Below are 17778 nucleotides of genomic sequence, written 5' to 3'. Positions count from 1 at the left end.
TCTGAGAACCACATTTTTCTTAGAGCATGGTGAGAGTGTGGTTGTACTATGGTTATTTTGCATACAACCTTCCCACAATGCTCAGGGAATGTTGCAGGATAGTTGCTTGGATTTGGAACATTCTCAGCACATTTAAGGAACTTGACAAAATAATGTTATTTTATTGGTAATTCGTTACTTTAACAGAACGCTTCCTAAAAGTTCAAACCTGGTTACATTTAATAAAACATTTTGGTAATGTTCTAGGAATGTTCTCCAACTGGTTTGACACTGGGAAAGTCTCAAATAGTTTAGAGAACGTTAACAAACAACATTCTTCTGTGGGAATTTCAGTACTTCAGAATAATGTTTCCTACAGGTTTCCTCACGGTTCTATTTAAAGCCATGTTCTCAGAACATTAAGAAAACTTTCCATAAAAACCACAAGAAAACATTACTAACATTCAAAGGACATACTGCTTTCCTGGGAACAGGCCCAAATCCCCTTCATTAGTGTGAAGAGAAGACAGAGAAAAAGAGGACGGTGGTCAGGCTGCCTTCTGAGAATTCGTAGGCGATTGAATAAACCCCCACTGCCTTCCATTCTACGAGCTAACATGCAATCATTGGAAAATAAAATTGATGACATACGAGGAAGATTAAACTACCAACGGGACATTAAAAACTGTGATACCTTATGCTTCACGGAGTCAAAGCTGAATGACGACATTATCAACATACAGCTGGCTGGATGGAACAGCGACGTCTGGTAAGACAAGGGGGGCGGACTAAGTATATTTGTAAACAACAGCTGGTGCACGATATCTAAGGAAGTCTCGAGCTTTTGCTCGCCTGAGGTAGAGTATCTTATGATAAGGTGTAGACCACACTATCTAACTAAAGAGTTTTCATCTGTATTTTTCGTAGCTGTCTACATACCACCACAGACCGATGCTGGCACTAAGACAGCACTCAACGAGCTGTATTCCGCAATAAGCAAACAGGAAAACACTCACCCAGAGGCGGCACTCCTAGTGGCCAGGGAATTTAATGCAGGGAAACTTAAATCTGTTTTACCAAATTTCTATCATCATGTTAAATGTGCTACCAGAGGTAAAAAAAACTCTAGACCACCTTTACTCCACACACAGAGACAGGTACAAACCTCTACTTCGCCCTCCATTTGGCAAATCTGACCATAATTCTATTGTCCTGATTCCTGCTTACAAGCTAAAATTAACTTCTTGATTCACCCATCCCGTTAGTGGGATCATTTTTGTCAACATCCTCTGAATTGCAGAGTGCCAAATTCAAATTAAATTGCTAAAAATATTTAATTTTCATGAAATCACAAGTGCAATATAGCAAAACACAGCTTAGCTTGTTGTTAATCCACCTGGCGTGTCAGATTTTACGGAAAGCATAACAAGCGTTTATGTAAGGACATCTCTCTCAGCAGACAAAACATTACAAACCTCTAGCAACCGCGAAAGTCAGAAAAGCAATAAAATGAATCGCTTACCTTTGATGATCTTTGGATGTTTGCACTCACGAGACTCCCAGTTACACAATAAATGTTCCTTTTGTTCCATAAAGATTATTTTTATATCCAAAATGCCTCCATTTGGTTGGCGCGTTATGTTCAGAAATCCACAGGCTTGAGCGGTCACGACCGGGCAGACACAAATTCCAAATAGTATCCGTAAAGTTCGTAGAAACATGTCAAACGTTTTTTAAATAATCAATCCTCAGGACGTTTTTACAATATATAATCGATAATATTTAAACCGGACAATAGCTTCTTCAATAGGAGAGAGAGAGAAAATGTCTGCTCCACTCTGTTGCGCATGAAAATCGCTGCTGGCACCCAGCCATCCAATGATACGATGTGATCTTTCCCGCTCATTTTTCAAAATAAAAGCCTGAAACTATGTCTAAAGATTGTTCACAACATGTGGAAGCCATAGGAAAAGGAATCTGGTTGATATCCCTTTAAATGAAGCTTTCAGGAAAAACAGCACCTCCGGGTTGGATTTTCCTCAGGTTTTCGCCTGCAATATCAGTTCTGTTATACTCACAGACAATATTTTGACAGTTTTGGAAACGTTAGAGTGTTTCCTATCCTAATCTGATAATTATATGCATATTCTAGATTCTGGGCCTGAGAAATAGGCAGTTTCATTTGGGTACGTTTTTCATCCAAACATCAAAATACTGCCCCCTACACTCAACAGGGTAACCTCTTAAGCGCACCCGACACGCAGGCATGCCATCTAGCCATCTGGAAATGCAAATGCGCTACGCTAAATGCTAATAGCACTCGTTAAAACTCAAACGTTCATTAAAATACACATGCAGGGTACTGAATTAAAGCTACACTCGTTGTGAATCCAGCCAACAAGTCAGGTTTTTAAAATGCTTTTTGGCGAAAGCATGAGAAGCTATTATCTGATAGCTTGCAACACCCTGAAATACCTGAAGGGGACGTAAACAAAATAATTAGCATAGCTGGCGCTACACAAAAAGCAGAAATAAAATATAAAACATTCATTACCTTCGACGAGCTTCTTTGTTGGCACTCCTAGATGTCCCATAAACATCACTATTGGGTCTTTTTTTCGATTAAATCGGTCCATATATACCCTAAATATCGATCTATGAAAAGTGTGTGATTCAGGAAAAAACACGGTTTTAAAACGCAACGTCATTTTTTAAATAAAAAAAGTTGACGATAAACTTTCACAAAACACTTCGAAATACTTTTGTAATCCAACTTTAGGTATTAGTAAACGTTAATAATCTATCAAATTGAACACGGGGCGATGTGTATTGAATAGCTCCACGTCTTCAAATCATGTTTGGAAATTTCTCCTCCAAAACATCCTGTCGGAGACCGGAAGGAATGGGCTCTCTCTTACTCGTTTGACCAAGAAACAAAGCCCAGGCAATTGACAAGACTGGCGTCATCGTGTGGAAGCTGTAGGACTTGCAATCTAAGCCCTATGTAATTTGCTTTCCCAAAGACAATACATGCAAGTGGCGGATTGATATTTTTTCCAGATTTTGGTGATAAGTTTTTCTTCCGCTTTTCGATGAAACACACGTTCTGTTATAGTCACAGCCGTGATTTAACCAGTTTTAGAAACGTCAGAGTGTTTTCTATCCACACATACTAATCATATGCATATACTATATTCCTGGCATGAGTAGCAGTACGCTGAAATGTTGCGCGACTTTTAACAGAATGTTCGAAAAAGTAGGGGGTAGGCTTAACAGGTAGCAGGAAGCACCCATGACTAGATAATTTAAAAAGTGGCCAGATGAAGCAGATGCTAAGCTACAGGATTGTTTTGCTAGCATAGACATGGAATATGTTCTGGGATTCCTCTGATGGCTTTGAGGAGTACACCACATCATTCATTGGCTTAATCAATAAGTGCATTGATGATGTCGTCCCCACAGTGACCGTATGTACACTACCGTTCAAAAGTTTGGGTCACTTAGAAATGTCCTTGTTTTTGAAACAAAAGCACATTTTTTGCCTTTAAAATAACACCAAATTGATCAGAAATATAGCGTAGACATTGTTAATGTTGTAAATGACTATTGTAGCTGGAAAGGCTGATTTAAAAAATGGAATATCTACGTAGGCATACAGAGGCACATTATCAGCAACCATCACTCCTGTGTTCCAATGGCACGTTGTGTTAGCTAATCCAAGATGGGAAAAAGAACACAGACACTGGACAGACGAAGTCTGCCTAGAAGGCCAGCATCCTGGAGTCGCCGCTTCATTGTTCACGTTGAGACTGGTCAGGAAACCTTTTACCTGTCTGGAAACTTATAGCTTCGTTCCCAGAACCAATGGGAAACCAAACATGTACGTTCCCACAACTTTCAAGGAACACAATGTGCTAGCTGGGACTGTAGCTAGTGTTTGAAACGGGTAGTGAGACACATACTGCCCATTGAAAGTGAAAGGGAGGACACATTGCTATTCCATTCTTGTCTGTCGAGGATAACTCCCTTCCTTACCTTTCAGCCACTCACAAAGGACATTGATGCAGAGGATCAGAATGGATTGGACAGTAGAGGAAGCTCAAGTCAGGAATCAACACATATCATGAGTGGTATGAATCTCATGAATTCATTAATCTTTTCAGACAATATGCTCAAGCAGTTTTTGTTGACCTTACTATCAGTACATCTACATAAAGATTTGTGATCAAATTGTATTGATGTTTTAACTGTGGTTGTTGTAACTGTGTGTAGGGTTTGTGCCCATGGCTACTGAGAGCCGATTGGCTCCTGTACCTGGCCCTGTTCCCCATAGCTATCCAATCAGTGGAGCCCCCCAGCTTCCAGAGGCCTTCACCTCCCCTGCCACACACTTCACCCCCATCATCCTGACCAGAGAGGGGGACACTGAGGAAGAAACTCCCATGTCTGTTTCAGACATTGAGGGGTAAGCAGTTTGCTTTCTTTCTATGGAGATAAGGTACCAGTCATGGCATCATTTAAAGCACCATTGATGTTTTTGAAAGGTGGATCCAATCATAGTTTATTTATTGATTATTGAAATGTCATTCCATTTGTTCACCGATTTCAAGAATGCATTTTTAATTATCACATGTTGTGTTGCAGGACTAGAGGCAGTGAGATCCAGCCTTTGCAAGAGGCCAAGCACCCAGAATCACCCTTACACCTTGAAGATCTACCCCTACCTCAGTCAGATAGAGACCTACAGGACACTGGACAGGACAGCCCTGGAAATCAAAAGAATGTGGTCACACGTCACTCCTCCTCCACTGCCTCCAGCAGCAGGACATTGGTCAACTCTCCACCTCCCGCCTCCCCCGAACTGACCACCCAATTGTCTTTGTCTTCCTCTTGCCAATTGTCATCCTGCTCTCATCTGACTGGTGCTGGTGATTTCAACAACTTCCTCTTGCGCCATGACCCACTAACAGGGGACCTAACCCTGGTGCCGGTGCAGATAACAGTTGCTGAGTCCCTCCATGGACTGGAGCTCAATCTGCCCCTGACCTCAAGCTCCAGCTTCTTCCAGGGTCAACCTACACATCCTGGTGTCCCTAGAGACCATCTGACCCCTGGTCAGGGAGCTGAACCCCTGCTGTCTTGCCTTAATGGAAGCACTTGCAGCAAACCCTTGGACTCATTAGTGTCAATGTCCCAGCCCCATAATGGAGAGGAAGGTCCAAAGACAGGAGAACGTGAGGATGAAGCCTTACCAGAGTCCCATGGACCTCCTCAGGGAGACTCCCATCTGATGCACCCTTCCCTACAGGAAGTTATTGGCCTGCTCAGGGCAGAGTTTGCCATTGATGGCTATCTGGAGAATGGTTTGAAGGATCTAGCAATGGGTAGAGTAACATAGAGATGAATATTCACTCTCTCAAACATCACATTTTGCCTATGGTCCCAGTTCTGCTTAGGCTGTTTTGCCAATTCCTACCGTTCTTGTCACGCCAGTTGGTAAGACGGAACAAACAGATATGGCATCAAGCTAGTATCTCTGTTTTTCCCCCTGGTGGATTTGGTTCGGTTAATTGGTTTGTAGAGAGATACTACAGTTGTGCCATTAAATGTATGATCACTGCTGTGAACTTGTATGACAGTCTCTCATGTTTGTGTGTTGTTCAAAGGGGAGTATATCCTGTCTCTGAAGGACCTACAGTACCAGACGTTCTGCAATGTTGTGAAAGAGAAGTTCTGTGACCTTTCCTGGGATGAGGACTTATTGGGAGTGCTCCACTGTGTGGTCAACTACAGCCAATTCTCTCTGTGAGTGTGTCAATGTTTCCCTGTTTTATTGGTGATACAAGCACAGGTCTTCTCTCAATAACAGAAGCCGAACAAGGTAAACGATACAAGTGAAAAAGTCACACTTTCATTTATATAGACAGAAAGCATTAGCAACCACTGATCTTGTTCTTTCGGACAACACTTTATCTCTAGTAACACTTTACACTTACACTCTTGGTTAAACAAGCAATAATACCTGTGTTATAAAACTGTCTTTAGCTGACTGACAATAGTATCAGAAGGATTTTTGCTCTCCTCAAATGTATTCTCTGTCAACAAGCCTATCCAGCCAACGAGCTTAGTTTGTCTCTATGAGCAGGGGAGAAGCGCAAAATTGGCAGTGTTTTGGTTTAGAATTTTAATTTCTCTCATGTGAGTTCTCAACAACAATAATTATACCACCCCTCCTCCCCTTACACACGCACGCACGCGCACACACACACACACACACACACACACACACACACACACACACACACACACACACACACACACACACACACACACACACACACACACACACACACACACACACACACACACACACACACACACACACACACACACACACACTCCACTCATAATCAGCATTCACAGAAGATTCACTTCAGACACACTTCCGGTTGCTCCTTTTTTTTCCAGCAGGAAAGGTCCCTATGGTAATAGCTCATCTCATGTTTTTTGTTTGTCTCAAGAATATTGGCTTGGCACCATTGATGAGCTACTTATGGTTCTTCCTGCCTTGTCTTTGAAACAATCTTAAAGATCCTGGAGGTGTGTACCGAAATGAAGGAAAAAAGTGAAATAAGGACTTGCCCCTTTTTGTTAATTAATCTGCAGACAAACACAGATGGAGGGGCACATGAGAGTGTGTTGAGGAGATGGGCAGCTTGTCCCATGGTTGCCATGCACTTAACACATGGGGCAGTGTGTTGAGAGAACCTTTAATCTTCTGTGGTAATGTGGCAGACAGACAGACGAATAGACAGACACTCTCCTCTGAGTGGGACTTCTAGACTGTAAGCTGGAGAAGACTGTCACCACTAGGGTAGCTCATTGGCGATGTCCTGATGCTGCTGGAACATTGCTTTGGTTACAACCTCAGTTGGAAGCTGCTAAATGAGACAAAAAGGATTGATTTGTTTGTTTTGATAGCTAATTATTGATTGGTTTGTTTTGATTCATTCATATGTGTTGGCCTAATTAACTATTTTGATTATTCCTGTGAGGAGTGTGCTAGTCTCAATTGTATGTCTAGATTTCTCATAATATGATTATTTGTCTGTGTTTTCATATTGACTGAGTTGTTATTCTCACTATTTTGTCTGCATTGTTTATGTTGTGTCTAATTACTATCTGTGATGCTTCAATTACTTTTCAGTCTGTGCTCTTGTAGTCTGCCTTCTGTTTTATTGAATTAGTGTGTTTTGTCTAAGAAAGTTGCCTAAGTTGTCTTAGTTCTTTGTGCTTTTGTCTGTGTTTGTTATGTGTCTGTCTAGTTGTCTGTGTGTGGCTGTGATGGTTGTGGCTAGCTGTGACTGGCTGACTGTTGTGTTGTGATCTCTGTCTCCCTCTCTTTCTCTCTCTGGCTGCTGATGTGCCACATGCAGAGGCTCTAATGAAGAGTCACCATCAAAGCCTTGGCAAAGGGCATCCATCTCACCTCTGAGTGCTGCTGGCTGGAGAGGGGAGGAGAGGGACGCACCCCGGCATGGTCATGTCGACCTGAATGGCAACCTGCACCACAGTGGACCTGTAGCTTCAGATGCATGGGAGAAATGTCAGAGAGACCAGAGACCCCTGTCTACATACAGAGTAACAAAGACTAAACCTGAACATAGAGATCCCGTATCAGAGGAAGTTCAACATAATGGCTGCCCAGGTAGGAAAGAAAATATATTACCTTCACAACTGGCATCACTGTTAGCTTACTTCACAACTGTCATCACTCCCAGCAAGCACATTTGGTTCCTTGGAAGTTGTGGCAACGTACCTTTGTGGTTTCCCGTTGGTTCTGGGAACAAAGCCATACGTTTCTTGACTGGTAAAACAATGTTTTTTAAAGGACGGACAAGAATATCTATCGCAGTGGTTGTAGAGGGTGCAACAGGTCAGCACCTCAGGAGTAAATATCATTTGGCTTTTCATAGCCGATCATTCAGAGTATCTCTACTGCTCCTGCTGTCTCTAGAGAGTTGAAAACAGCAGGTCTGGGACAGGTAGCACGTCCGGTGAACAGGTCAAGCTTCCATAGCCACAGGCAGAACAGTTGAAACTGGAGCAGCAGCACGAGAAGGTAGACTGGGGACAGCAAGGAGTCATCAGGCCAGGTAGTCCCGAGGCATGGTCCTAGGGCTCAGGTCCTCCGAGAGAAAGAAAGAGTGAGAAAGAGAGAGAGAATTAGAGAGAGCATACTTAAATTCACACATGACACTGGATAAGGCAGGAGAAATACTCCAGATATAACAGACTGACCCTAATCCCTCGACACAAACTATAACAGCATAAATACTTGAGGCTGAGACAGGAGGGGTCGGGAGACACTGTGGCCCTGTCTGACGATACCCTGGACAGGGCCAAACAGGCAGGATATAACCCCACCAACTTTGCCAAAGCACAGCCCCCACACCACTTGAGGGATATATTCAACCACCAACTTAATATCCTGAGACATAGCCGAGTATAGCCCACGAAGATCTCCCCACGGCACGAACCCACCAACCCGGACAGGAAGATCACATCAGTGACTCAGTGACGACATGGAAGAGCACCAGTAAGCCAGTGACTCAGCCCCTGTAATAGGGTTTGAGGCAGAGAATCCCAATGGAGAGAGGGGAACCGGCCAGGCAGAGACAGCAAGGGCAGTTCATTACTCCAGTGCCTATCTGTTCACCTTCACACCTCTGGGCCAGACTACACTCAATCATAGGACCTACTGAAGACCTACACAAGACGTCTCTCACATGGGTAGGCAGAGCATTCCATAAAAATGGAGCTCTATAGGAGGAAGCCCTGCCTCCAGCTGTTTGCTTAGAAATTCTAGGGACAGTAAGAAGGCCTGCGTCTTGTGACCGTAGCGTACGTGTAGGTATGAACGGCAGGACCAAATCGGAAAGATAGCTAGGAGCAAGCCCATGTAATGCTTTGTAGGTTAGCAGTAAAACCTTGAAATCAGCCCTTGCCTTAACAGGAAGCCAGTGTAGCGAGACTAGCACTAGAGTAATATGATCAAATGTTTTGGTTCTAGTCAAGATCCTAGCTGCTGTGTTTAGCACTAACTGAAGTTTATTTAGTGCTTTAGAGCATTGCAGTAGTCGGGTAGCCGGAAAGTAGAGCATTGCAGTAGTCTAACCTAGAAGTCACAAATGCATGGATACATTTTTATGCGTTATTTTGGGCAAAAGTTTCAGATTTTCGCAATGTTACGTAGATGGAAAAAAAGCTGTCCTTGTGAAACAGTCTTGATTTGTTCATCAAAAGAGAGATCAGGGTCCAGAGTAGCGCCGAGGTCCTTCACAATTTTATTTGAGAGGACTGTACAACCATCAGGATTAATTGTCAGATTCAACGGAAGATCTCTTTCTTTCTTGGGACCTAGAACAAGCATCTGTTTTGTCTGAGTTTAAAAGTTGAAGATTTAGCCTGTTCTGGGAATGTTAATATTTAGGTTGCAGGGAGGTTCTGAGAACATTTTATTATGGTTCCGTGAAAGTTTTCCCGGGAGATTTTATTAACCTTCTGAGAACAGAAATGATAGGTTATTTGATGCTAATTAAATAATGTTCTGAAACAATTTTTCAATAAGGCTTTTAATAACACTGATAGCTTAGTTTGTGTTTACTGTCATTTGCGTAGGCATTAATCATGCAAACACAGTCATTTTCTTTGTGGCACGGCTTCAGTGAGATTCAAACCTAGGATCTTCTGTTTTCCATCCATGGAATTAGTCCACTGCGCCACCAGTATGGAGCTAGCTTGCCGTGTTCTTTTAACTAATAAAAAGCTGTTCATTTTAGTCTATTCAAACAGACACTGTTTCAACGGAAACAAGCGCTCATTAAGATCAAGTATGGCCAATTAGTAGGCACGGCCAACACACCTGAACACATTTAAAGAAAATAATCACCTATTTTGAATGTTATATTGTTTTTTAGCATCTCTGAGTGATGTTCTATTGATTCCCTGGTTCATTTAATGTTTTTTCATGTAAAATACCAGTCAAATGTATAGACACTGTCACTCCCTGACCATAGACAGCTTTTTATTCTCTATGTTGGTTAGGCCGGGGTGTTACTAGGGTGGGTTATCTAGGTTATTATATATCCATGTTGGCCTGGTATGGTTCCCAATCAGAGGCAGCTGTTTATCGTTGTCTCTGATTGGGGATCATATTTAGGCCGCCATTTCTCCATTGTGCTTTGTGGGATCTTGTTTATGTATTGTTGCTTGTGAGCACTGCATAGTTTCACGTTAGTTTTGTTCTGTATTGTTTTGGTGAGTTTCATTTATTAAACATGTGGAACTCTACGCAAGCTGCTCCTTGGTCTGACAATCATTTTAACGATCGTGACAGACACACATACTCATTCAAGGATTTTTATTTATTTTTGACTATCATTATAGAATAATAGTGAAGACATCAAAAACTATTAAATAAAACATATGGAATCATGGATTAACAGTTTTGAAGGAGTTCCCAGATATGGTGAGCACTTGTTGGCTGCTTTTCCTTCACTCTGCGGTCCAACTCATCCCAAACCAATTGGGTTGAGGTTGGGTAATTGTGGAGGCCAGGTCATCTGATGCAGCACTCCATCACTCTCCTTCTTGGTCAAATAGCCCTTACACAGCCTGGAGGTGTTTGTTTCATTGTCCTGTTGGAAAAAAAAATGATAGTCCCACTAAGTGCATACCAGATAGGATGGTGTATCACTGCAGAATGCTGTGGGAGTCATGCTGGTTAAGTGTGCCTTGAATTCTAAATAAATCACTGACAGTGTCACTAGCAAAGCACCCCCACACCCTCACACCTCCTCCATGCTTCATGGTGGGAACCACACATGGGGAGATCATCCATTCACCTACTCTGCGTCCCACAAAGACATGGCTGTTGGAACCAAAAATCTCACCTTTTGGACTCATCAGACCAAAGTACATATTTCCACCGGTCTAATGTCCATTGCTCGTGTTTCTTGAACCAAGCAAGTCTCTTCTTATTATTGGTTTCCTTTAGTATTGGTTTCTTTGCAGCATTTCGACCATGAAGGCCTGCTTCACGCAATCTCCACAACAGTTGATGTTGAGATGTGTCTGTTACTTGAACTGAAGCTGCAATCTGAGGCTGGTAACTCTAATGAACTTATCCTCTGCAGCAGAGGTAACTCTGGGTCTTCTATTCCTGTGGCGGTCCTCATGAGAGCCAGTTTCATCATAGCGCTTGATGGTTTTTGCAACTGCACATGAAGAAAATGTCTAACTTCTTGACATTTTCCACATTGACTGACCTTCATGTCTTAAGGTAATGATGGACTGTCATTTCTCTTTGCTTATTTGAGCTGTCCTTGCCATAATATGGACATGGTCATTTACCAAATAGGGCTATGTTCTGTATACCACCCTTACATTGTCACAACACAACTGATTGGCTCCAACGTATTAGGAAGGAAAGGAATTCCACAAATTAACAAGGCAGACCTGTTAATTGACATGCATTCCAGGTGACTTCCTCATGGTACTACATGATTCCATATGTGTTATTTCATAGTTTTGATGACTTCACTATTATTCTATAATGTTGAAAATAGTAAAAGTAATGAAAAACGCCAGAATGAGTATTTGCGTCCAAACCTTTGACTGGTACTGTATATCTGAGCTATTGCCATTCGAGCAGGTAGAAATTTGGCTGAGATGACGTAGATTTGCAATAAAGCTGCTCTCACTACTGGAAGTTAATAAGAATATGACTTTTAGATTGCGAAAACGTCTGTCATACATGTCAGATTTCAATATGGCTGATGTCATAACGCGAGAGGTTGCCTTCTCTCTCGAATGAGCCATTAATAATATTTTGGAGGGGGTCTAACGCATTTCTCCTATTTGTCTGCCTCTTCCGTCCAGGGTGCATTGCATGGTGCCCTTGCGAATGTCACACACTGAGGCACATCAATCTGCAGGTTGAACATGGTGAAATTGTTATTTATAGTGCATTTTGTTTAGGCAATTTTACAGCTAGCTAGTACCTCACATACTGATATTGACTTTGGTAGTATTGTGTGTAGCTATGTTAGGTAGCTAGCTTCCTTTTGTAGTCAACTTGAGCTGCAACAGATTTCAACAATGATTTTCACATTTTGCCACCAACCTTATTATAACGCAAAAAGGAAAAATGTGTTAAAAAAACATAGTTCCCACATGTTAGTGTTATGCAATACTGTAAATTATAGGAATTATTGGTTTTAGGTGGATTTTTCCTTTAACAATAGAGAGAGTTTTGTTGATGCTAAGAACGGAATGTATGTTTTTAAATAACCTTCTTAGAAGGTTATTTGAACGTTACTAATGTTTTCTTGTGGTTTTTATGGAAGGTTTTCTTAATGTTCAGAGAACATGACTTTAAATAGAACCATGTCGAAACCTGCAAAAAACGTTACGCTGAAGTACTGAAATTCCCACCGAAGTACGTTGTTTCTTAATGTTTTCTGAAGAATTTGAGATCATTCTTTTAAAAAGAACGATGAGGAAACCTGTGGGAAACGTTATGCTGAAGTACTGAAATTCCCACCTAGGAAACATATGCTTCTTAGAACCTTATGTGCTAGCTGGGTATCCTGCAGCATTCCCAGAATATTGTTTGAAGGTTGCATGCAAAATAACCATAGGACAATCACGTTCTTACCAAGCTCTAAGAAACATATTGTTGTCAGAACGTTATGTGCTAGCTGGGCTGTTAGCATTACTTCACAACTGTCATCACTTTTACCGTTATCATGATAAACGTCTGTGAGATGACGTAGTTAGATTAAGTTGTATAGGCCTACTGTAGCGAGATGTTGTGACAAATCCAACTTTGAATGGCAGTTGGATAAAGTTGTTAAGAGCACAGTTTATTCAAGACAGCCCAAATCCTGTTGCGATGTCACAATGATCTCCTCAGCTGGAGAGGGTTGTTGTGGAAACAGTTACTTCCTCTCCATCTACACACACCAATACATGCACACCAACGACACGTTAGTAACAAGCACTGCACACTCACATACACACAAACATACCTCTTCAGTTTCACACAAAATACGTTATGTTTTAGATGATTAATCAGAGCAAAAATAGGCTGCTCACATTGGTAGGTGGAGTATGCCTGTGATGCAGAATCTAATAATATAGCAAGATTAACATTTAACCTCTTGCCAACAAACAAATTTAAAAAGAGCCTTTTAACGAAAGAAAACTTCTGCCATGAGAGAATTTCACCTCTCAAAATCTCTGCCCGCGCACACACACACACACGCACACTGCCTGACCCATCCCTTTTTCTCTCTCTTCTTGATCTGCCCGTTTCCTGGTCCAGGATTGAGAGCTGCCGAGTGTTTGGGTAAGGGGGCCATGGAGAGTGCCGAGCATCCAGTGGGGGTCAGTGATGAAAGCCCCCCTGAAGCTGACTCTCTGTGTGGGATGGACGAGCCACTGAGGGTGGGCCACCTAGGCCAGATGAGCTGCTCCAAGGACATGGAGGACACAGAATCGCTGGTGTTTGAGCGTCTCCTCTCCCCCTGCTCCAGAGCAGAGGAGTCTAGCCACCGCCTCAGCCCAGCCTGGGGCCTGGCCTTCTATGGAGAAGACTGTTTTAGTCATGATGTGGTGGAATATGCTATAACCCTGGGACAGCACAGTGAGTCACCATGCCTGGAGCTGAAAACACAGGTGGGTAAACTGGGAGGAAAAGCTATTGAGCTTAAATAGAATAGATCAGCTGTGAGTCATGACTGACCATATAGCATACCATGGTCTCAATGTTTGGAATAGTGCTTTATTGTAAATGTGTTTATAATATACTCTCATTTTAGCTCATTTTAGAAGACATTATATGGCAACAAATAATACTGTCTGATGATTCAAAGATTACAACATAATTAGTTACTACTTTCTACCAAATGGTATGAAATGAAAAAGGTACATAATGATGTTTGATAACATTCATTTGACATAAATGAGAAGTACTTATTATACATACAAGAAAACAAGCTGACTAAAGTAAAACGCATAATCATGTTTGTCTTACAGTTTTTTTTTTTTTTACAATCGCTAGGTCCCATTTCTCAATAGTTAGGTCACTTTTTCAAAACTCTTCACACTTTTCTCCTAACCAACTTTCAGCTTGGCACAGAAGTTAACCTCACTAGGGGACGTGGGACGGTAGCGCCCCACCTGGCCAACATCCAGTGAAATTGCAAAACGCCAAATTCAAAAACAGAAATATTCATTATAAAAATTGTTATAAAAAAGTGTTATACATGGGTATAAAGATTAACTTCTTGTTCATCCAACCACGGTCAGATTGTCAGATTTCAAAAAGGCTTTACGGCAAAAGCATACCATGCGATTATCTAAGAGCAGCGCCCAGCAGACAAATCATTACAAACAGTTACCAGCTAAGTAGAGGAGTTACACAAGTCAGAAATAGCAATAAAATTAATCACTTACCTTTGATGATCTTTATATGGTTGCACTCACAAGACTCCCATTTACTCAATAAATGTTTGTTTTGTTCGATAAAGCCCCTCTTTATATCCAAAAACCTCTGTTTTGTTTGTGCGTTTTCTTCAGTAATCCACAGGCTCAAACGCAGTCACAACAGGCAGACGAAAAATCCAAATATTATCCGTAAAGTTTGTAGAAACGTGTAAACGATGTTTATAATCAATCCTAAGGTTGTTTTTAGCCTAAATAATCGATAATATTTCAACCGGACAATAACGTTGTCAATATAAAAGGTAAACAAGAAAGGCGCGCTCTCGGTCGTGCGCATGAAAAATCTCTGGGTCTCTGTAGGTTTCAGTCAGAAAACTACAAACATATAAAAAATCCCACATCCTGGAAGGGTTTTCTCAGGTTTTTGCCTGCCAAATCAGTTATGTTATACTCACAGACATTATTCTAACAGTTCTGGAAACGTTAAGAGTGTTTTCAATCCAAATCTACCAATTATTTGCATGTCCTAGCTTCTGGGTGTAATGTAGTTCGTCTGTTGTTTGTAGAGAGTCAGACCGAAATGCAGCGTGTAGATTACTCATGACTTTTAATGAAGAAAATGATGTACATGAAATAACTGAAAATACAAAAACAACAAACGAGTGAAACTAATTACAGCCTATCTGGTGACTAACACAGAGACAGGTACAATCACCCACGAAATACAACGCGCACTCAGGCTGCCTAAATACGGTTCCCAATCCGAGACAACGAGAATCAGCTGACTCCAATTAGGAATCGCCTCAGGCAGCCAAGCCTAACTAGACACACCCCTAATAATACACACTCCCAATTAATACAAACCCCAATACGAAATACAACATATAAACCCATGTCACACCCTGGCCTAACCAAACATATAACAAAAACACAAGATACAATGACCAAGGCGTGACAGAACCCCCCCCCCCCCCTAAGGAGCGGACTCCGGGACGCACCTCAAGAGCATAGGGAGGGTCCGGGTGGGCGTCTGTCCATGGTGGAGGTTCTGGCTCGGGACGTGGACCCCACTCCATAAATGTCCTAGTTCCTCCCCTTCGCGTCCTAGGATAATCCACCTTCTCCGCCGACCATGGCCTAATAGTCCTCACCCTGATCCCCACATAACTGAGGGGCAGCTCGGGACCGAGGGGCAGCTCGGGACAGAGGGGCAGCTCGGGACAGAGGGGCAGCTCGGGACAGAGGGGCAGCTCGGGACAGAGGGGCAGCTCGGGACAGAGGGGCAGCTCGGGACAGCAGGGCAGCTCGGCAGCTTGCCGATCTAGAAGATCTTGGCAGACTGGCACTTCTGGCGGATCCTGGCAGACTGGCACTTCTGGCGGATCCTGGCAGACTGGTGACGCTGGGCCGACTGGCGGCGCTGGTCAGACAGGAGACTCCGGCAGCGCAGGAGAGGAGAAAAGCTCTGGCTGCGCTGAACAGGCGGGAGACTCCAACAGTGCAGGAGAGTAGAAAAGCTCTGGTTGCGCTGAACAGGCGAGGCGCACTGGACGCGCTGGGCCGACTGGGAGCACTGGTGGCGCTGGACAGACAGGAGACTCCAGCAGCGCAGGAGAGGAGAAAGGCTCTGGCTGCGCTAAACAGGCGGGAGACTCCGATAGCGCAGGAGAAGAGAACAGCTCTGGTTGCGCTAAACAAGCGGGAGACTCCGGCAGCGCAGGAGGGGAGAAAAGCACTGGCTGCGCTGAACAGGCGAGGCGCACTGGAGGCCTGATGCGTGGTGCTGGAACTGGTGGTACTGGCGCGAGGACACGCACAGGAAGCCTGGTGCGGGGAGCTGCTACCGGAGGACTGGTGTGTAGAGGTGGCTCTGGATAGACCGGACCGTGCAGGCGCACTGGAGCTCTTGAGCACCGAGCCTGCCCAAGCTTACCTGGCTCGATGCCCACTCTAGCCTGGCCAATAGGAAGGGCTGGTATGAGTCGCAGCTGGCTCTGCACCCACACTGGAAACACCGTGCGCTCCATAGCATAACACGGTGCCTGCCCGGTCTCTCTAGCCCAACGGTGAGCACAGGGAGTATGCGCAGGTTTCCTACCTGGCATAACTATTCTCCCTTTTAGCCCCCCCCAATACATTTTTTGGGGTGACTTTCCGGTTTCCAACCGCGTCGCAATGCTGCCTCCTCATACTCGCGCCTCTCCGCTTTAGCTGCTTCTATTTCCTCCTTGGGACGGCGATATTCTCCCGGCTGCGCCCAGGGTCCTTTTCCGTCTAATATCATCTCCCAAGACCAGAAGTCCTCATATTGCTGCTCCTCACAATTAACAGGGAGAGTAGGCTCAGGTCTGACTCCTGACTCTGCCACTCTCTCTGCGCTTTCCCCCGTTACCTACGGTTTTCGCTCTGTATAGCCGTGCTTTCCTTTTCGATTCCATCCGTGTATAGCCCTCTTCACATTGCTGTAGGGAATCCCAGGCGGGCTCCTGCACTCGCTCTGGGTCGGCCGCCCACCTGTCGATTTCCTCCCACGTAGTATACTCCTTGCTTCTGTTGTCCATAATGTCCTCCTTCAGATCCTGCCAGTTCACACGCTGCTCGGTCTGTGAATGGTGGTGGGTGATTCTGTAATGTAGTTCGTCTGTTGTTTGTAGAGAGTCAGACCGAAATGCAGCGTGTAGGTTACTCATGACTTTTAATGAAGAAAATGATGTACATGAAATAACTGAAAATACAAAAACAACAAACGAGTGAAACTAATTACAGCCTATCTGGTGACTAACACAGAGACAGGTACAATCACCCACGAAATACAACGCGCACTCAGGCTGCCTAAATACGGTTCCCAATCCGAGACAACGAGAATCTGCTGACTCCAATTAGGAATCGCCTCAGGCAGCCAAGCCTAACTAGACACACCCCTAATAATACACACTCCCAATTAATACAAACCCCAATATGAAATACAACATATAAACCCATGTCACACCCTGGCCTACCCAAACATATAACAAAAACACAAGATACAATGACCAAGGCGTGACACTGGGCCTGAGTAGCAGGCAGTTTACTTTGGGCACACTTTTCATTCGGAGGTGAAAATAGTGCCCCCTACCCTAGTGAAGTTAATTTCACCTCCAAAATGCACTAAAACTACCAAAACACTTCATATATGTCTCAAATCAACACACTCTTCCATAACACTAGAAAAGGTTGTCACCCAACAAGCACACTTTGTCATTCATAAAACAATGACCTAAAAAACACTAAAAGCAGATAGCATTACAC

At 43.4% G+C, this 17778-nt stretch overlaps 1 protein-coding gene across 1 annotated transcript in view; it reads left to right on the top strand.

Moving 5' to 3' along the window:
• LOC124038144 (kinase non-catalytic C-lobe domain-containing protein 1) overlaps nt 1–17778 on the top strand; it is an 82728-nt gene that overhangs the window by 23249 nt on the left and 41701 nt on the right. Inside the window, exons 12-17 of the mRNA XM_046353647.1 lie at nt 4022–4109; nt 4252–4444; nt 4624–5363; nt 5646–5784; nt 7416–7687; nt 13370–13722. Of these exons, the coding sequence (XP_046209603.1) occupies nt 4022–4109; nt 4252–4444; nt 4624–5363; nt 5646–5784; nt 7416–7687; nt 13370–13722 (1785 nt within the window). The remainder of the gene's footprint in view (nt 1–4021; nt 4110–4251; nt 4445–4623; nt 5364–5645; nt 5785–7415; nt 7688–13369; nt 13723–17778) is intronic.

This window comes from Oncorhynchus gorbuscha, linkage group LG06 (genome assembly GCF_021184085.1).
Source record: "Oncorhynchus gorbuscha isolate QuinsamMale2020 ecotype Even-year linkage group LG06, OgorEven_v1.0, whole genome shotgun sequence".
Lineage (NCBI taxonomy): Eukaryota > Metazoa > Chordata > Actinopteri > Salmoniformes > Salmonidae > Oncorhynchus > Oncorhynchus gorbuscha.
The sequence above is the reverse complement of the archived record's forward strand: the minus strand, read 5'-3'. Positions and strand labels throughout refer to the sequence as shown.